The 21,321-nt window shown below is 40.8% G+C and overlaps 1 protein-coding gene across 2 annotated transcripts in view; it reads right to left on the reverse strand.

Annotated features, from left to right (window-relative positions):
- Positions 1 to 1,211: 1,211 nt before the first annotated feature.
- Positions 1,212 to 21,321, reverse strand: part of PKP2 (plakophilin 2) — a 42,239-nt gene continuing 22,129 nt past the window's right edge. Inside the window, exons 6-13 of one of the 2 annotated variants that reach the window (XM_039708306.1) lie at positions 20,881 to 21,058; positions 11,763 to 11,880; positions 10,041 to 10,202; positions 9,158 to 9,331; positions 8,427 to 8,580; positions 6,830 to 7,019; positions 5,320 to 5,407; positions 1,212 to 3,776 (exon numbers count right to left, since the gene is read on the reverse strand). In XM_039708306.1, coding sequence (XP_039564240.1) covers positions 3,708 to 3,776; positions 5,320 to 5,407; positions 6,830 to 7,019; positions 8,427 to 8,580; positions 9,158 to 9,331; positions 10,041 to 10,202; positions 11,763 to 11,880; positions 20,881 to 21,058 — 1,133 coding nt within the window. In that variant the 3' untranslated portion in view covers positions 1,212 to 3,707. Of the gene's footprint in view, positions 3,777 to 5,319; positions 5,408 to 6,829; positions 7,020 to 8,426; positions 8,581 to 9,157; positions 9,332 to 10,040; positions 10,203 to 11,762; positions 11,881 to 14,031; positions 14,150 to 20,880; positions 21,059 to 21,321 lie in introns of both variants that reach the window. The other variant, XM_039708307.1, reaches the window with a different exon arrangement.

Raw genomic sequence — 21,321 nt, forward strand, 5'->3', positions numbered from 1 at the left:
GGAATGGAAGAGCAGCTGCTGGAGTTGGAATAGCTTGGGAAGCACCAGTTCTCAACCCTTTGCATGGCTTGTGCCTGATTCACTGTGTGACTGCTCATCAGCCCAGCTCCTGAAGCATCCCCAGGAGGGCTCTGAATAGACTCTGTTGGGCTTTTGGGCCCTGAAAACTAAAGCTAGGAAAATGTTGATGCTCCTGTCAGGCTGGAACCTAAGGGCTAAGCATGGTAACAAACAAAAATCCAACAAAACAGGCAGCCTGACTGCCCTCAGCTTCCACGGGCTGCCTTTGGAGCACGGATTGCCAGGCTGAACAGGAGCCAGGGGGGCACTGGGGTTGTTGTGTGGCTTTTGATGGTGCCAGCTCATTTCACCTGAAGCTCTTTTATGGGCCCAGAAGGGCAGGTTGAACCTCTCTTAACAGATAGCATGTGTTTTCTCTAAAGAAAAAACACCACAAAAAAGACAAGTAACCCAAACCCTGTGCACATGCACAATATAATGCAATTATTTTACATAGTTTAATTCTACTTATGAAACAGGGGAGAAGAAAAAGCACTAATGTTTAAGAGCAGTGACAGTAGAAAATAAGGTAGGAGGATGAAATGAGGAAAGGAATGACTAGTTCTCTGGTAATGTCTATAATCTACTCCAAAATTATCTGTACTATTTAAGAGTTTCTACTAAAACAATTCTGTGAAAGGTGGTAGCACTGGGTTGTGGTTAGGACACAAGACAAGAGGACCTTGGGTAAGTTCCTTGTTCAGCCAAAAACTCTTTGGGCACTGCTCAGCATGTTTAAATTCAAGGTTTCCAATCTCCTCTCATGAACAGGGCAAGTGGGAATGTTCTATTTCTCAGATCCAAGACTATGGTGAGGCTGATTTAATTATTTTTGAGATCTCCAGTGGCCCATGGTGAAGTTTACTGGAAAATACCAATTAAAGAGAAGTGAAAACAGCAGATTGTGGGTGGTTTGACAAGTCAGCAAAACTGGACAAAGAAATTATTTTCAGGAGACCTCTGATGCCAACAGGAGCATTACACAGCTTGCCTTCAGTAACACTGTTCTGTTGCAGGAAAATCCAAGTCTCCATACCTAGATTTAATTGAAAAATGAGTTTGCCCTTTGGAAGGAAGGTCTAAGGCTTAAAAATGCATTTGCTGCATCCCAGCCAAGTAGGTTCACTAATAACAAAAAGACCAAAGACAGATTTTTTGCATTAGAGAGAGCACTTTATTATTTCTCTGCTTTGTTTTCTTTGGAGTCCTGCTGAAATGTTTTTGATTGCATACAAGTAGGAGATCAGTTGTAATAAGGCGTGTCTCATGTTTCTTGTGTTGCTGCCAGGTCTGAGATAATTCTTTGTGACTTTTGAACACTGCTTTGATTTTAAAGGGGCACTATCATAGATTCATTTTGATTGAAAACAAAACCTTTTAAATCACTGCATCAATGTAAACAACCCAAAAACTCTGTATTTCCTTTTTAAGGACATCTTACTGAGAGGTACACATATATTTAAAAGTACCCAACACCATTGCTTGTTTTGTTTCTTAAATAGCATGTGAGTTTAATAAAAATAAATGCATGAGCATTTCTAAAAATGATCTTTTACACTGCAATTCTTCATTCCTATGCTACTTTGTATTCAGGTTTACCCTTTCTGTATTAATTTTGCCTACCACTTTTTTTGGGCAATAAAAGGAGACTTGTCCAGGTTTGTTGGTATTCATTCTTTCATGGCACAAGCAGAGTTACTTGGGTTAACAAGTTAGAAGAGAAAGCTGGATTTTAATTGTCTGTTTTCTATCATATTTGAAAAAGTTATAAAAACAATTCCCTCAACATGCGGTGCTGTAAGTTCCCTTTCCCGGTGTTGTTTTTGGACCTGCAGTATTTTGAATATGACATCCTACAAAAAATAATAGTATTTTTAAAACCTCCTACTGGAGTGCATTTGATTTGAGTTATTCGAAGCAAATGTGGAGGAGTAACAGCCCTCTGAAAATGATCAGTGACAGGAAGGCAGTGTTGTTTGCTTCCCTCCCTGGGGCACATTCTGTCCTGTGTGCACGTGTGGGACTTTCTGGGACTCCTTGGAGAACTGTGGGCATCTGCCAGCAGAATTTAGCTCCCAGATATCCAGAAATATGTTTGGACATGGTGCAATGGTAGAACCCACTGGTTCTAAATTTCTGATAGGAGCCAGACCTTTAGCCAGGAGTGTTGAAATGAAGAGGGCTGGTGACCTCCCCTGTGAGGTCCCTACTCCAAGGATGTTGCATCTCCTTCTGGACAAGAGCAGCTGTTCAGCAGTGAGGGCACAGGATGGGCTCTGTTGGAGTAGCAGGGCTTGTAAATACACAAAATATCCATTGCCATAAAGGTAGCTCACTTCCCCTGATTTCAGAGAATGCCAGCTCACATCTGCTGATAACCCAGTATTTATATAAGAATTTCTTGCTGGTTTAATGGACAGTCTAACCCCTGGGTTTGCGGGGTTTTTTTTGAGAAAAATCTGACTTACTAAATGTAGCAGGTGGGGTTTTTTAAGTGCTTCTTTACCATCTTGAGCATCATATAATGAAAACCTGAGCCTTCAGGTCCTCAGGAATTTTTTTCCCCTCCTATTACCTATTCCCACTTGTGCAGGCACAGTCCCAAAGTTATCACATTGCATGTAATTGCTGTAGGGAGGATGATCATTTCAAGTAAGAGAATATGAAGCAGGATCAGATTAATTCCTCAATCAGCACAGAGCCCACCCTCTTGTGTGTGTCTGTTACTTCAAATATAAAGGCAAGACTCCACTCCCCTTATTATATATAGATTATCAACAGAATTGTTTTGAAATTGCAATTTTCTTAAAATAATCACTGAAACACCCACAAATAATTTCTCCACCAACTAGCAAAGAATGATGAGATTAAGTTCAGCTCAAAGTGTCTGAAACACAGTGCCTTAAACCTAGTGGTTTCTAGTTAAAATCCTTTCTGGACACGGTTGTAAAATGCAACAGCCATGTGAGGGAGGATGAGAGGAGCAAGGGATGGTAAGATCTATGTAAAATCAGTTTTGCTGCTGTTGCTGATGAAATCTCAGAGGAAAGAGGCTTAAGAACCAGTGGGCCCATGAAAACAAGCAGTACAAAAATAGTAATTTAAACTTCATTGGTGCTTTTATAATTCATGTAGTGAAACAGCTTCTTGTGCATACTCATAGAGTCTGGAGATTCTTATTCAGCTGTGTGAAGAAACAAAAGAGTGAAAATCTACTAAATTCTGAGCAGTGCACTTGATGCTTACCCACTGTAGAAAACTTTTGGTATAAAACAGTCTGAAAAGAATTTTCTGCCCACCAGCATTTCAAAGTCCTCTGTTTAGAACAAAGGCAGTCATCTGGAGCTTTGACTCGTGGTAAACCTGGATGAAACTTCACCTCAGACATGCTGGAGAATCCATCTTTGATTATTCTTGTATTGACATTCGTATTGATGTTGATATACTGGAATTGATGTTGTCAGTGACAACGAGGTGATAAGGATTAAAAACTCAAAAAAACTACTCTCTGGCCACTCATGTCTTTATAGAAAATCAGCTCCTTTTTTTCTGAGGTACTTTGTGGGTCATGATGGTGACACCAGCCCTGTGAAGATGGTTGCAGTGGCTGCTGTATGAGCTTGTTTTCCCTGGTGTAATGCTCTGATTCAATCTCTCAGTGAGTTGTAGGCTTTTGTGGTCCGGCTGTTGATGAAATCTGCCTTCTTGAAGTCAGCCTTTGGAATGGAAGAAACAGAACAGTTCATTATCTTCAGTGCTGATTCTGCCAGGGAAGGGTGGGTCCAGTGCCTAAAAGCTGGATAAGGAGCCATGGCAGGGGTCTAGGCAGGGTCCTGAGCAGTCACAGAGACAGAACAGGCAGCGCTCCTTTAGTCCAGGACAGAGGACAGGATAATTGGAATTGCTGAACTCCCTCCACTGTCTGTTCTTCCTCCTCAGCTCTACAGACTCCTAACTTTTAGGTGACTGACTAATAGCTGAGATTAACCTAGCTGAGATTAACCTAGTTGAAATTAACCCTGCCAGAACAAAAAACACAAGACAGTGCCAAAATAACTCAGGATTTTATCAATTTTATTTGATCAAGTGATTTCTGTGGCTTATTAGACTAAAGTTTCAAAACTGTCTGGCCATTAGGTGGTTCTGAAGTTTTCAGTGCCATACCTGGTGTCTCTAGGGGGTCTGATTTGCATAGGAAGAGCAAATAATCAGCATTTTTGAAAATGTTGACAAATGTGTCCTATAGACTTTCCTAAACTACCAGTAAACTCATAAAATTCATGCCATCAGGGATATTGCTGATGGTATGGTAAATTTATTGTATGGTAAATTCAGGAATACAGTTGTAAAAAGCCAGAGACAACTAGTTAAGAATTTATATGGCACAATAGCCTTATTCTGGAACATAGATTTCTGATTGTGGGGCTGTACCTGTTAAGTGTGATGCAACAATGTTAAAGTTTCTGCTCAGAAGGCTTTTTGGAGGAAATTTCAACCAAAAAAACTCAAAGAGAAACAGCTGAATAACAAATGCTAACAGCTTGCTTGAGAACTTGGAGCAGTTTTAGGTTATAGGGAATTTGAAGTGACAAATTCTGAACAGCAAACACACAAGGATTGAAATCAGTTTGAGATGCAGGGTGAAGGTAGGTAGGTGGACGTTAACTCAGCTGAGGGTTGAAAAAGCAGGCACAGAGCTTTAAAACAGCCAAACTGGTTTGTGGCAGACTCATGCTGGCCATTTTTTGTTTGATCTGACCATGGCAGTAAACGTTTGCCAACACCTTTCCCAGGGCCTGGGTTTTGTGTGGCTGTACCTGACTGCTGGGCTGGCAGGCTGTGCAAACAAGGAGAACAGAACAGCCCTGCTTTTAGAGCAGGAAGCTGCCTTGCCCTGCCCTTGGTTTTGCTGCCACCCTGGCTCCTCTGTGCCAGGCTGGTTCAGCCAGTGAGGATGGGCACCTCCTCTGCATCACCTCCCACCAGCTGACACTTCTGGCAGGCAGCAGCAGCGCTTTTCATAAGCTTTGCAGTGGATATAAAACCACAGAGGGAGAGAACATGAGCACAGAGGAGCAAAAACAGAGGCCATGCATTGCTTACACAGGCTTATATACAAGTAAATAAGAAAACTAAATTCAGGGACCACTTGAATCCTATCATAGGTTGATCCTTAAATGTACAGGAGTGGTAAGGGCCCCAGAGGACAAATGAAAGGGTTCTAGGTCTGAAGGAAGGATGGTTTTTCTTTGTGCTTACCTTTTTGTAGGCGCTGTGGAGATCGGTGTGTAACCATAGGGAGTAGAGGAGGACTGAAGCAGCCCTGCTGGCTTTGCTGAACATATTGCTGCCATTTTGCAAAAAGAATGATAAAACATATTTAAATTCCCACATCATAATCATGGTGCATGTACAGCAAACATAATCTCATACCATTTGTTTTATCTCTTTTTACTCCTAAGTGCTGGTTTGCCACCCTTTAGGTATTGTAGCATGCTTCAGGCTGTCCTTATTACTGAAACACATGAAACACGCCTCCCTGCTCCACCTATTCTTCAAATTTAGGGAGAAATCAAGTGCTCTGCAGCCTACATCTTACAGCAGCCATCATATTGTGCATTTTCAGCTGAGGAAAATAACCTCAGCACAACAAGCATTTGAAAGAATCTTTCCAGTAGGTAAAATCCCTTGTCAGTTAGACGGGATTTAAATTATTCAGGTCCTCATGAGGGCTCCTTTACTGAGATTGATTTCCTCTTTCATTTTGCAAAGAGAGAGCAAGGCAAATGGAATAATTACTCATATTTTTAAAACATTCATTATCTTTGGAGTAAATATTGATTGCATTTATTTACATATTAAAGAACTATTAAATTTTGAATCCGTTCTCTAAAATGCCAATATGTTATTTTTAAGTGCAGATCTATAGGTTCCATAAAATGTATCCCTGCACTTTATTGCTAAAATTAATCAGGGCTGTGTTACAATGAACAGGAAAGACATTTTGGGTACAGATGAGATCTGATGATCAGTCACTACATATATATCAGAATACAGATAATGTGGTGCAGTTATCTTCTGAGGAGTTATTTAAAATTCTGGAACCTGGTGAGTTTAGCTATGGATGGGAGAGCTGTCCTAAGAGATCTTTCTGTATGTCCCAATCAGTGCAATTCTATTCACACCCCTTGTTTGGGCTGTCCTGCACCTTGAGATGAAACGTTTTTCCCCCCTGAGTGGCAGAGGCTGCAGCTTCTCTTTTACCTGAGGACACAGTGAGGTTTGTGGAGCCCCTTACTATCGGATTTGCAAGGTGCCCCTGAGCAGAAAGAATGATGAAGAGGACTCCATGATATCAGAAGGCTAATTAATTACTTTATTATACTATATTATTCTATACTATATTACACTACATCTAAACTAAAACTGTACAAGCACTCAACTGAATAAAATCTTGTGACTGTCTCTTGACCAACAGTCTGCACATGTGCTTGGCCCTGATATGCCAGGGAAACAAAACACCATCACTTTGGGTAAACAATCTCCATATTGCATTCTACCTTAGCACAACACAAGAGCAGCAAATGAAATAAGAATTCTTTTGTTCATTCTTTTCTCTGCTTCTTTCACTGCTTCTCTCAAGTTCAGAGAATGTGAATGCCACAGCTTACCTGTCACTGATGCTGATGGCAATGAGCCGCCACAGCTTACCTGTGATCACAGTCACTGATGCTGATGGCAATGAGCTTGAGGCTTGTGGAGCCCTTACCTGTCATTGATGCTGATGGCAATGAGCTTGGGCAGGCCGTGGGTGCTGAGGAGCAGCCGGGCGTTGTGCGAGCTGCCCTGGGTCAGGTTGAACAGGGTGTAGCAGATGGATGCTGTGGTTTCACAGGCCACCTCAGAGCCTGGCATGCTCTCGGGCAGCACTGACACGAGGTCAGGCAGGACTTCTCTGGCTGCAAGGTGGGACAGAGACAACCAGTTCCATTACTTACAGGAGCAGATTTACCTTATTCCTCCCATTCTCCCTCAGCAGGGAGCTGTGTGCTCCTACCACGCACTCGTGGCTTCCTACCTGCATCACATCCCCACAATTCAGGTGAAGCTGCACCCACACTACACTGGACAGCCTGGACCTTGCCTCATGCACAGTCCATTAATAGCTCATGTGCTGGACTGAACTCACCAGGCATGTGCCAGCTGCAGGCTGCCGCTTCCCTGCTAGACATGTTTTATATTAAATTTATCTCCATTTGATATAGAGGTTCGTTTTGCTTGATAAATTTGCATAAATATAGGTTCATTTTGTTTGATAAATTTAGACCCTTATAATGTAGAAAAGAGTGTGCCCTCTCAAATGTTTTCCTTTAGCCAAAGTTGTTCTTTTTGGAATTTGGGTAAAACAAGAGCAATTGTGAATGTACAAGATGAAGCAGCTGCCCCCAAAGCTTTGTGCTGTTCTGTCTTTCCCATACTCTCATAATTTTTTTTTTTTTCCTGATGATATCCCAACTTCTTATCAGTTTAATTTCTTCTCTTTCAGGGGGATCCACCAGCTGTAATTGTCAATACCATATGGATTATCCCTTTGAAATCAGCCCAACAACATGTTACAAGATTTTCATTAATAGGGAATGTTCTCTAAGGTTCAACAAGGCCCAGGAGAATGTTCTTCAGAATTCTGCAAGGTAATCTGTCCCATGAGCTATGTTTATACCTGGAATTTCCCCTTTACCTCTTAGTGGGAACACAAAAAACGACAAGAAATTATATGAACACATACTATCCTGTCAGTAGGAAAAAGTCTTAAATATACAATAAATTGAAATGACAATACTGAGAATAGAAATGGCTTTATTAAGAAATGAGATAATTTGAAAGAATTAACTATTTTTCTACAGCATCTTTTAGCTTCCATTATTAAAAAAAATGCAGGAAAACTGTGTGGGCTGTAAACTTCTAAAGTTTTGTGTCTAATATGAGAGAGAGTGATCTTTGCTAGAAGAATTAGAGATGTTCTGTGATTTCTTGCAAAGCATTATGCAGCTGTGGCAGCACAGAACTTGGCAATCACCTTCCTTTACCCTATTTTGAGCAGAAGAAAATCTCCCTCTCCAGATCTGTGTAGAATTTATTCAATTATGTATTTTTGAAAGTAACACCAAAGTATCTGAAGAGAAATACCCAACAGAGTGAAAGTTTGTTTAGGAAAACTCTTTATTTTAAGCCCTGTACAGTGACTACAAGTATCTGGTGAAAAATCTACTAAACTCACAGATCGGGGCTTTTTTGAGCATTTCTTTCTTTCAGCACAGGAAAGTTTGATGTGAAGAGCGCAGGGCAAGCTCTCAGTGTTTGCTCACCTATGTCGTTTTGGAGGGAGGCGTTTCGGGACAGGTTCCTGAGCAGGGACACGGCTGTCCTCCTCACGGCGGGGTGGCTGACGTGCAGCATGGCGCGGACGCTCGGGAGCCCGTTTGCCTTCTGAACGACAGCCCGGGCCACTGCGAATGGCATCTGTGCAGAGAGAGGCACTTCTGTGGCACTGCCACCAGTGCAGAGCCTCAGCCACGCACAGCCGGCTCTCTGCACCAGTTTAAGCATATTTCAAATAGTTTTAGGCCGGAGTTACATATGAGTTGCAACAGGAAAGGGAGGTGATAAAAAAGAAGTTGCAAGCCCTCTTTCTGCCAGGTGCTCCTTGGCTAGTTCCTCAGACAGATATCATCAACTTCTTCAACACAAAAGTGATCTGCTGTTGTGTCAGAGCCCTCCTCTCTCCACAGGACTGTCTTCCACAAAATGATTTTTTTTAGTGCTTTTAACATCTGCTCATCCCTCAGAGTGTGATGAATTAGCAAACTCCACCCATGGAGCTGTACACAGAAGGAACAGAAGCAGATCCCACTATCTGCCAAGCAAGGAAAAGCTGCCCTGCTGGTTATGACTTTCCATTCAGTGTTCCTCATTTTCCTTCACCATGTCAGTGAGCCAGTGACCTGTCAGTGCTTATTTGAGCTCAGGCAGCTCTGAACTCTACATATTCACATCAAGAATTCACTAAGTGAAAAGAAAAGGAAAAAATCTGACTTACTGGTCCGGTGCCAGCTGTGAGGTTCTGGAGAGCTCCCAGGGATGCTTCCTGGGTGTAGTTTCTGGTACTCTTTGCTATTAAGGAGAGGTATATCCTAATCAGTGTAGAATGCCAGAGCGATTCAACACCTTTGGGATTGCTCTTTTCCTCAGGAAGCGGGGTGTCCTGCTGCTTCTAAACAGGTCAACAGATCAAGCCTTTAGAAACAGTCATTCTGTAGCTTAATGCACCACAAGCTGAACTAGCCATTTTGTAATTCTGCATGACCAGGTTATTTGGAGTCTGTCAAGTTCTGAGTTCAAATAATGATGTGTAAAATGTCAGTATTCAATGATAGTAGCTAGTCCATCCAGTGGAGTATTCCTTAACTAATAAAACATTTGCTATGTCATTGCCATCAGCAGCAGCTAAACAACAGAATTGGTGTCAAGAAGGAATATCAATAAATGTGCATTTTTGGGGCAAAAATGTGTCACCCTACCAGATAGATCAATAACAGACTTAATTAGAATACAGCCTTATTCTTCAGAGTTTGCTACAAGTTATTAACCAAATGAGATGTAACTAATCATGTACTTTACCTCTTTTACTTTTCTGCTCCGTGTTCCAAAACAGCCTGGTGTTTTGTCATTGTTAGAAATATTTCTTCTTTGTACGTATATACTCTGGGCATAGCTCTCAGGGAGCTCTATCTCTAGCTGGTAGGAAAGATTGTGAAGAATGCACACACAGTTCTCTGTGGCCTAAAATAACAAAATAATAGAAATTGAAAGCTTTGGCATGTGTCAGATCAATAACAGACTCTTAATTAGATTACAGCCTTATTCTTCAGAGTTTGCTGCAATTATTAACCAAATGAGATGTAACTAATCATGTACGTTACCTCTTTTACTTTTCTGCTCCGTGTTCCAAAACAGCCTGGTGTTTTGTCATTGTTAGAAATATTTCTTCTTTGTACGTATATACTCTGGGCATAGCTCTCAGGGAGCTCTATCTCTAGCTGGTAGGAAAGATTGTGAAGAATGCACACACAGTTCTCTGTGGCCTAGAATAACAAAAGAATAGAAATTGAAAGCTTTGGCATGTGTTGAAGGGACATGTACAGACACGGGAAGAGATTTAATTTTTGGATCTTCAGTAACTGACTGCAGAGTTTCTAATGACTCATGGAAGAGCCAGGCTTCATGCCAGTGATCCACCAGACTGCCTTTACAATGAGAAATGAAACATGCCCTGGGATGTTCCCGAGCCCAGCGGGCAGCTGGCACACGGGGCTGCATTGGGAGAGGGGTCCGTGCCTGTTGGAAGTGGTTCTGGGACTTCAGAATTCTTGAACTGTGCCTGGGAATTGTTTGGGCGAGTGCTGCTTGACACAGAAATGTGCCAAGAAATGCTTAAGAGCTTAGGAGTAAAGATGATCATATAGACACCTCACCATAGCATCAGCAAGAGGAAAGCCTTTTATCTCCCCCAAGGAGGAAGCATTTTTCTGTGGTGGAATGCTTTTTAAAAGAAGACATTCCTTCTTGAACGTGGCTAAGGTCAGGTCTACAATTTCTGAGTCATGAGTCTAGTGGCAAAGAGCTTTGTTACCATCTGCTCCTCTTTTGAAAATCAAAGGGATGAGTGGTTTTAAGACCAAATGCAGCAGGGAGCTACTGGCACACGTGTGATGTGCTGGATTCTCCCTGAAGCTAATGGCACTGGTACAGGGAGATGGGGAAGCTCAAGCAGCTAATCCTGGAACAGAGCTATAAATGTGCAGTAATTACCACTGCACAGCACAGGTTATGGCAGGCCCACCAGAAGTGCCTTACAGGCTGCAGCTAATGTCAGTGACAGCTGCTCTTCTCACCCCACTTCACCCAGCTGAAAGACAAGCCTCTGCTCCAAGAATCTGTTTTCAGGGTTCACCTGCACTCAGTGGGGGGAGGAAGAGAGAGAAACTGGCACCTGGAGGTGTCCATGTCCTTGTAGTTACTGGCTTAGGCAGCAAGGAAAAAAAGTGCAGTTTTTTTTTCAAAAAAAACCCTAGGAAAATTAGTTCTATTCTAAATGATGCAAGCTCCTTAACCACACTGCCACCCAAAGGGATTTAGGTTCTTCATTTCCTAAGGGGTATGTAGCATTAAATACATAGGAGAGTAGCATTGAATATACAGGAGAGTAACCTGATTAATTTTTTAAGCTTCTAGCACCCTGAGACAACCAAAAAGGCAACATCTGACTCTTTCATGTTCCAGCATTTCTGAAAACTCTGATTTTATCTCACTTAAAAAAAAAAAACAACCAAAAAACAAAAAACAAAACAAAACAAAAAAACCCCCAAAAAATAAAAAAACCACAAAAGGTTCTGCCTTTTTCTCTAGAAATTCTGAAAATGTTTTCCCAGTGCTGAATTATACTATTCTTTTAGGTTGCAGGATAAAAATATTTCAAAAAGCTTCTTACAGGACTTTCACCTTTGGTGGCAGTTTTAAAAGCCCTGGAAATAAGTTTTGCAATTGCATCACAGCTGTTTCTGGACATTGGTTTCTAAACAAGAACAGAAAAATATTCACTTGACAATTTCCCCTAGGAAAACACTTTTCATCTCAAATAGTACCTTGTCATTGGGTTCATGGTCTGCAATAGCTCCTTGGATATAATACACAAGAGAATCAATCAAGCCCTCACATTCTCTCATCTTCTTCCTTCCTTCTGGGCCAGCAGAGCTCATGTTTCTGTGCAGGAGAGAATATGTTGGGGAGAAGAGATTTAGCCAAAGGTATTTTCTTGTGCTCCTCTGACAAACTTTTCCAGCCAAAACTTAAAGATACTGAAGTTCAGATTGACTGCTTCTTTTCTTCAGAGGTGTAAGACAATCCGAGCCTCTTCTAGATAAAACTTTCACTCCCAGAGAAAAGTGGTTTGTTTACTCCAGGGAAACAAACCATTGTGTTTGGATGGGTAAGGTGAGATCTGACTCAAATTTTCATCTCAAAGTTGAGTCAATCCTTTTTAAGCAGTAAAAAAAACAAAAAACAAACCCAAAAAAAACCAAACCTAAAACCAAACCTTGGACTTGTTTTCCATATTCCATTTTCAGCTATAATTTTAATATTTAGGATGGTGAAAATATCAGAGGAGAGATGCCTGTAAAAATCTCCATGCACACAGATGTCCTTTAGAATGAATTTACTTACACCAGGCTGGTTCTTGATCCAAGATGACCATCAACAGACACACGGTCTGAGAGTTTCAGCACATCTCCATTTTCACATGCAAAGACCCACCCTTTGCCTGCCTTTCAAGTAACATTTGCTGGGCTTTGGGAAAGCCTTTTATCTCCCCCAAGGAGGAAGCATTTTTCTGTGGTGGAATGCTTTTTAAAAGAAGACATTCCTTCTTGAACGTGGCTAAGGTCAGGTCTACAATTTCTGAGTCATGAGTCTAGTGGCAAAGAGCTTTGTTACCATCTGCTCCTCTTTTGAAAATCAAAGGGATGAGTGGTTTTAAGACCAAATGCAGCAGGGAGCTACTGGCACACGTGTGATGTGCTGGATTCTCCCTGAAGCTAATGGCACTGGTACAGGGAGATGGGGAAGCTCAAGCAGCTAATCCTGGAACAGAGCTATAAATGTGCAGTAATTACCACTGCACAGCACAGGTTATGGCAGGCCCACCAGAAGTGCCTTACAGGCTGCAGCTAATGTCAGTGACAGCTGCTCTTCTCACCCCACTTCACCCAGCTGAAAGACAAGCCTCTGCTCCAAGAATCTGTTTTCAGGGTTCATCTGCACTCAGTGGGGGGAGGAAGAGAGAGAAACTGGCACCTGGAGGTGTCCATGTCCTTGTAGTTACTGGCTTAGGCAGCAAGGAAAAAAAGTGCATTTTTTTTTTCCAAAAAAACTAGGAAAAATAGTTCTATTCTAAATGATGCAAGCTCCTTAACCACACTGCCACCCAAAGGGATTTAGGTTCTTCATTTCCTAAGGGGTATGTAGCATTAAATACATAGGAGAGTAGCATTGAATATACAGGAGAGTAACCTGATTAATTTTTTAAGCTTCTAGCTAGCTAGCACCCTGAGACAACCAAAAAGGCAACATCTGACTCTTTCATGTTCCAGCATTTCTGAAAACTCTGATTTTATCTCACTTAAAAAAAAAAAACAACCAAAAAACAAAAAACAAAACAAAACAAAAAAACCCCCAAAAAATAAAAAAACCACAAAAGGTTCTGCCTTTTTCTCTAGAAATTCTGAAAATGTTTTCCCAGTGCTGAATTATACTATTCTTTTAGGTTGCAGGATAAAAATATTTCAAAAAGCTTCTTACAGGACTTTCACCTTTGGTGGCAGTTTTAAAAGCCCTGGAAATAAGTTTTGCAATTGCATCACAGCTGTTTCTGGACATTGGTTTCTAAACAACAACAGAAAAATGTTCACTTGACAATTTCCCCTAAGAAAACACTTTTCATCTCAAAGAGTACCTTGTCATTGGGCTCATGGTCTGCAATAGCTCCTTGGATATAATACACAAGAGAATCAATCAAACCCTCACATTCTCTCAAACAACCAAAAAACAAAAAACAAAACAAAACAAAAAAACCCCCAAAAAATAAAAAAACCACAAAAGGTTCTGCCTTTTTCTCTAGAAATTCTGAAAATGTTTTCCCAGTGCTGAATTATACTATTCTTTTAGGTTGCAGGATAAAAATATTTCAAAAAGCTTCTTACAGGACTTTCACCTTTGGTGGCAGTTTTAAAAGCCCTGGAAATAAGTTTTGCAATTGCATCACAGCTGTTTCTGGACATTGGTTTCTAAACAAGAACAGAAAAATATTCACTTGACAATTTCCCCTAGGAAAACACTTTTCATCTCAAATAGTACCTTGTCATTGGGTTCATGGTCTGCAATAGCTCCTTGGATATAATACACAAGAGAATCAATCAAACCCTCACATTCTCTCATCTTCTTCCTTCCTTCTGGGCCAGCAGAGCTCATGTTTCTGTGCAGGAGAGAGATGTTGAGGAGAAGAGATTTAGCCAAAGGTATTTTCTTGTGCTCCTCTGACAAACTTTTCCAGCCAAAACTTAAAGATACTGAAGTTCAGATTGACTGCTTCTTTTCTTCAGAGGTGTAAGACAATCTGAGCCTCTTCTAGATAAAACTTTCACTCCCAGAGAAAAGTGGTTTGTTTACTCCAGGGAAACAAACCATTGTGTTTGGATGGGTAAGGTGAGATCTGACTCAAATTTTCATCTCAAAGTTGAGTCAATCCTTTTTAAGCAGTAAAAAAAACAAAAAACAAACCCAAAAAAAACCAAACCTAAAACCAAACCTTGGACTTGTTTTCCATATTCCATTTTCAGCTATAATTTTAATATTTAGGATGGTGAAAATATCAGAGGAGAGATGCCTGTAAAAATCTCCATGCACACAGATGTCCTTTAGAATGAATTTACTTACACCAGGCTGGTTCTTGATCCAAGATGACCATCAACAGACACACGGTCTGAGAGTTTCAGCACATCTCCATTTTCACATGCAAAGACCCACCCTTTGCCTGCCTTTCAAGTAACATTTGCTGGGCTTTGTAGTAAACCAAGTACAACTTACAAATGAATTACAAAAGTGATTTAAAAACTCTTGAAAAACCAAACACACACCCGATGCTTGAAGCTGCTTGGCTCTAAACAAGCTACTGATTTTCGTGGAAGAAACAGCACTTACACTTTTGGGGTACAATTATCTTTACAACTCAGCAAAGTCTGAATTATGGAATACCAGAATTATAAATCCAGTGATTTCTGTGTAAGAAACAGCGCTTACACTTACACTTTTGTGGTATAATTGTCTTTACAACTCAGCAAAGTCTGAATTATGGAATACCAGAATTATAAATCCAGGTCTCTTTTTTATTTTAGTCCTGCAGCTCTGCTGGACAAAGGACTGCACATTCAAGATTCTTTGTTTGAAATAACATTAAATATTAGCCAATGCCAATCTTAGCATCCATCAAAACACAGAGGGACATGTTCCTTTAGATCGTTTCAGGTTGCTTATTTTCCATGCTTACTTTGCCCACTAAAAATTACAATGTTTACAATTTTATTAATGACAAAGCCAGTAAGGTTTAAGCTTTCCTGTGACTTATGATTGTAAAATGAATGTAGCACTTTATACACTGTCATTTTTCTTCTACTAATTTTTTTTTTTCCTCTGGGAAGTACATGTTCAGGTTACATACTAAGCATTGTAATTACAATTTTTACTTTAGGTCATGATGTTAATGATGTTTCTATTTATGAGTTCATTTATTCTCTCATGGAATTATATATCACAGAATCAATATTCAGATCCCACAACATGACCTGCTATAGAAATCCCTTTGGAATTTAATTTTACCTATATGTGTCACATTCAAGGCATGTCACCTATGTTTATGCTGACAGAAGTGTACACATTACAGCCCTCCTGATGCATAGCAAAAATAGTTTCTGGGGCACACACACTAAAAATACTGTTAAAGATAAGTGTGGAATTTCCCTTGCCAAAGACACTTCAGCTGATGCAGTGTTTGGTTTTGTCCCACATATTCTAAAATCCCTTAAACTTTTTACAACTGGTCCTGTTGAATGCTTGTGCAGGGAGAGGCCATGCCCTGGCTTTGCTGTCAGCACCAACAGGGTAAAGAACTTTTCGCTGACAGGAGGCAAAGAACCTGAATTAGGGGCACTGTCCTGTTCTGCAAGGGAAATTAATTCCTGGGCTGTTTCATTAAGAAGTTCATTCATCCAGAGACAGGTATCAGTGTGTGTCCCTGGGCACACCTGTACACATGTGGCTACTCCTTTCTCCCCTTTCCCTGTTTCCTTGGTATGACATCGTGGACTGGGAAGGGAAGAGTTCCTGCTCCCCCACTCCTTCAAACACTGCTGTAACCACCTCACTCAAAACAGGGTCAGACAAGAGCTGACAGCTTAAATCTGTTTGCTGATTGAAGCTTCAGAAATTCCAGGAGGTAAAAATTCGACTTGTAAAAAAAAAAGTTAAATATATATTTTTTGAAACAATGGAGACATTTTTCTTAGTGAATTGAAAAACTGACTTCATCTTGTCTTCCCAAGATTTGAGGTTCCTGACAACTGAAATGCCACCCTCTGAGCTCGGGAGCTGGGCTTTATGGTAGTGGGTTCCAGGAGGCCCTGAAGTACTCAGTGCTTGCAAAGTGAGGAGAGCACAGCCCTAGGGACATTGCCACATGCTCTCCTCTAAATGACTCAGAACTTACCAGCAGCACCCACTCATGAAAAATCCCTGGCTTTGGGCATGCTTGGCTGTGGCAATCCTGGTGGCACGCTCAAATGGTGCCGTTTGCTGATCTGTCTGCACACCTAATTTATCTCATCCTGCATTTGCTGCTCCTGTCTCCTCCTGCACACATGCATGGTACAACTGTGTCTGTAATCAAAATAGCTCTTTGCCCACAGTCCTGGGGTAAGGATCAGCTAATTGCCTGTTGGGAAATGTTATTTTGATCCAGAGTTGTGAGTAAATACAAAGACATTCGAGCAGTTAAACCAAGGGTGACTTTGAAGGAAACAGAATGATGATAATAAATGTTCAATTAGCTGATAAATGGCAGCAAATGAAAGGGATACTCCCTCTAAGCCAACACTGAGTCATACACTGACTGTTGGAAACAGTTCTTGAACTGCTGTGAATGGTCCACGTAACTGATAAGAAGGAGGATTTTGCTCCTGGGATTCATTCTGCTAAAACTGGTAATGTGAATTTAATTAAATTACCAGACAACATTTTGGGAAATTCTATTCCCTTCATGCCTTGCGCAGTTCAAAAACTCACCAAGGAGGTAAAGGTATCTGGGATCTACTTGGTAACTAGATGTGCCAGGCTTCAAGCTGCTTGTTGGAAGCAAAAAATTCCCTTCAGGAACTGGAGGAGCAGATAAACAGAAGAAGAGGCAAGAGGAGATAAGAATGGATGGAAATAAACTTAAAGGAATGGCAATGCTATGCAAGAGGCCTTGGTTCAAAGACTTATTATCATCGGTCACTTGTTTTACGTTCTCTCTTAGAAGCTGCCACTGTGAGTCCAAGCTATTCCACACATGGGGAGAGCTTTGGCTTCACTTCTCTCCAGAGTAAATGGAAACAGATGTTTCTGCAGCCTCCTGGGTTGCAATGACACAATTTCCTCCAAACACAGCTTTCCACTGTCCTTGTGGGTCACTGTGTAATTCACAAGGAGCTCTCACAGGAGCTGGGACAGACAAACTGTGAAAAATAATAATGAAAAAGGAAGGATGACTTTAATTTTACTGGGTGAGAAGAGAGAGGTTAGCTGACTATTCTGGAAATAGTTGTCTAGAAAGTTTTGAAAAACTAGAATACACAGGGGCACAGGATGCTTCAGTTACAGAGCAGCTAAACAGGAAGGCTCTGTAGTGAAGTACAGCAGCTTCAGCACTTAAATTAAATGTTTTGCAGGGGAAAATGTGATAACTGTGTATAAATTTGGGAAAGTTCAGCATTGCAGAAGTTCTGGGAAAAGATATTTCAAGATAAAAATGGAAGCAGTTCATTATCGTCTTTCAAGGTGTGATCCAACAGCTTTCCACTAAGCCTTCCTTTCAGAGGAAAAGTCATGCCAGAGGTTCACTTCCATATACGGATAATATTCAAAATATACAATATTCATTCTACATGCTGCTGGGATTTTATCCTTTCAGACTCAGAGGAGTGTGGGGAAATATCTTGAAGATTTTTATCCTTTGTATTGGAACTAGAGGCAGAACTTTTATGTGTAAGACTTCCAGGCCAAGAAAAAGTGACTTTACCTTTAAAATCCTACAGGACTTGTCTACAAAAGTCTGTAACACTCCTCTAGATAGTTTAATACACCAGTTTTACTTGTTCAGCTTATTGTCAGGCATCCAGTGAAGTCTGTTGATTTGGCTTACTCCATGGGTCCAAGCAGAGTTCATTTTATCATATTTCACAACCAAACAACACTATTACTTATTTTAACTGCCAATTCAGAATTCCGTGGTTTAGACAGCTTCTTTTTACTAGTGACCTGTGGTTTCTGTAAAGCTCTGCTTCTCACAGGGTCTTAAGACAAAATGCAGACCTAGAGAATGGGATTAACAAATCCTTCTAACGTCAGACTTCCTTATCAATGACTGCATGCACCGACACAGGCGCCGAGATTCAGGACCCCACAGTACTTCTGGCAACAGCTGGGGACTGGTCTGGTCATGCTCTCATTCCAGGGCTTGGAATACCTGCAATATTATCTGCTAGACGTGGATCCACTTCTCCTGCTGCTGTTTTCTCAAAAAGGATGAAGGAAACTTTAATTTATAATCTGGTAATGGCGTGGTGCAGTGCATATACCCCCACCAGGTGCTAGGGATGGGTTTGGGCTGTGGTTGTCCCTTTCAGTCAACAGTTGTATGGAAATTTTTGGGAAGAAATTCTGGCATTCTCCTGCAACTAAGCACTGTACTATGCATAATGTATTGCACTTCAAAGTACTATTTTTACCCTCTAATAGGAGCTGCAGGCTATAGACTTTATCAACACACCCAACAAACATGTTAGCATCACAAAAGGGAAGACTAATTACAGAGTTATATTCTGGCAAATAAGTAGGCTCTTTAAACAAATTCATAAGTAACATAATTTCCTCAGTGTGCACTTTTATTACTCCATGGTGTGCTCTTCTTTTTATTGATGCAGAGATTTTTTGTTCCCTAATACATTAGGAAGGAATACTTCTAGTGACCTAATCTGGGAGGTGAGTAAATTTCCAGAGAAGAGATGCAAACTGATTAATCTCAAAGATCTCAGCTATTTGGCCTGTACAAATGGGTAAGCCTCATTAAAAACTATTCTGTACTAGAAAGTATGTGGCAATCCTGCAGATCATATTTACCTAGGAGTTTTTAAGCCCATCTTTTTCTATTTCTAATTTTCAGTGTTGAAGCTCCTAAAAATGAGAAGGACTAGAATGTGGATATCATATTTTTAAAATAGGTAATGTATCCTTAAGCACCTACATTAAGGACAGTTTTAGAGACATTGAATTAAGGCCAGAGAGCTCACAGCAGTTCTGGAGCAGCCCCAAGCACAGACTTTGTGTCCAGAGTAAGGTTAACCCAGGAATTCACTTTCATTTAAAAGAACTCAGGCACTGTTACACCTTATTTGTCACATAACAAGTTCTGTCAATCTGCTGAAACAAGCTCGGGAAGAGCAACACCAAGCTAAACCTGAGAATGATCTGTGCCCCCATCAGCTGCCTCATAGGGAAGAGACAATTCCAGAGTCCAAACACCAAGAGAGGAGCGGCCAGACTGGTTTCTGTACAAATGCAGCTTGGGCAAATTAGTATGAAAAAAGACAACCTCCTTCATTTCCTAGACAACAGCACTAAGCGTGAACTAGAGAGGTTTTATTATGGGTGGTTAATGTTTCTTTGTATTTGTTTTTGAGTCATCAGAGTAATTAAAGGTAATAATTACTTAGAGATGAAGTTAATTAGTAGTTAGTGGGCTGACAGGAGTTCCTGCAGAAAAAAGTGTATTGTTAATTTGCATAGCTTACAATTCATTTGTCTTCTGAAACCACAGAGTCAGATACAGAGCTGTTGCACAGGAAAAATCAATGCCAGTGATACAGACACTCTATATCACAATAGATACAGATATTTATGTGATACACATAGATACCTGTACCTATGTGATACAAATAGATATCTGTACCTATGTGATACACATAGATATCTGTACCTATGTGGTACACATAGATATCTGTACCTATGCGATACAGATGCATACAGCCACTCTGATAGGACATGTCAGCATAGCAGGGATGTCTGAGGGAAAATGGGCACCTTTCCAGCCTCCAAATTCCAAAATTAATTCCTTGTACTCTACTAGAAGGAGTTTAAACCTCAGGTCATGCCTTTGCAGTTGTACATTACTCCTTAGGCAGTTCAAACTGTGTCCTTTTGTTCATTTTTAAATGTGTAAACTTAATATGCAATGACTTTGAACTCACAAAGGGCTCCCAATTTATAGACTGTTTAAGGTGTTTTTATTGAAGATGGGAGTTTTATACTTCAGCCACTTAGGGTTGTGTTCACTGAGGCCTTGGGTGTTTGTCTAGAGTAACTGCTACTGTGTCCACAAGTCTATTAACAGATTGCAGTACTAAATACACAACTAAAAATCTATTCCTCCACCCCATGGCTGCAACTTGCTTGAACTTGTGCAAAAGGCTGGACAGGGCTTACTCTGGGGTTTAAAAAATGGCTGTCCCATAATTTAAGTTGAATCACTTTCTAATCAGTTTAAGCACAGGTTATGATATCCTCAAATAAGCATCTTTGATAGCAGCTGGAAACAAAATATGTTTATGTGCTTGTAGGTACCATGTCCCCTTTCTAAGTCATCTGTTTGCATGAGAAATGATTGTGGCTGGAGATGGACTCTGTGTGGCACAGATTATGATATGTTCAAATAAGCATCTTTGATAGCAGCTGGAAACAAAATATGTTTATGTGCTTGTAGGTACCATGTCTAAGTCATCTGTTTGCGTGAGAAATGATTGTGGCTGGAGATGGACTCTGTGTATTTATCCAAAAATAACTGAGCAGACCGGTTTTGTCATCACTATTGCTTTGGGTGGTTGCAGACAGAGTGCTCACCTCAGGCATCCTGTGGCATTGTAGAAGATATCAGGGTCGGGTAGAACACTTGATTTTGGGTAATCTCTGTCTGGCCAACCTGAGTAGGGGATGAGGACAGCTTGGGTCAGTGTCTGCAGGGCTTCTCTAACCAAGAGGTGCTTCAGCTGGTCGTTGGAGGACAGATTCCACAGCAAACCTGTAACAGCCACAAGAAAATCAGAGAGGAGATTGTTTTAAAAAGACTCCTCTGCACTTTGAAAGACTTAATCTCACAGCCCTTGATGTTAATGAGTGAAGAGCCTGCCTGGCACTGATAATCTGAAGAGAAGCAGAAGGGATTGATAAGTGCTCACCAGCCCTGATCCAGGGACATGGAAAGACAGGGGAAAATGGGGCAGAATTATCCATGTGAATAAATGAAAATTTCTATATAGTGAGTCCAATGCCCAGCCAAGAAAT

This window comes from Passer montanus, unplaced genomic scaffold, assembly GCF_014805655.1.
Source record: "Passer montanus isolate IOZ18808 unplaced genomic scaffold, ASM1480565v1 scaffold20, whole genome shotgun sequence".
Taxonomy (NCBI): Eukaryota; Metazoa; Chordata; class Aves; order Passeriformes; family Passeridae; genus Passer; species Passer montanus.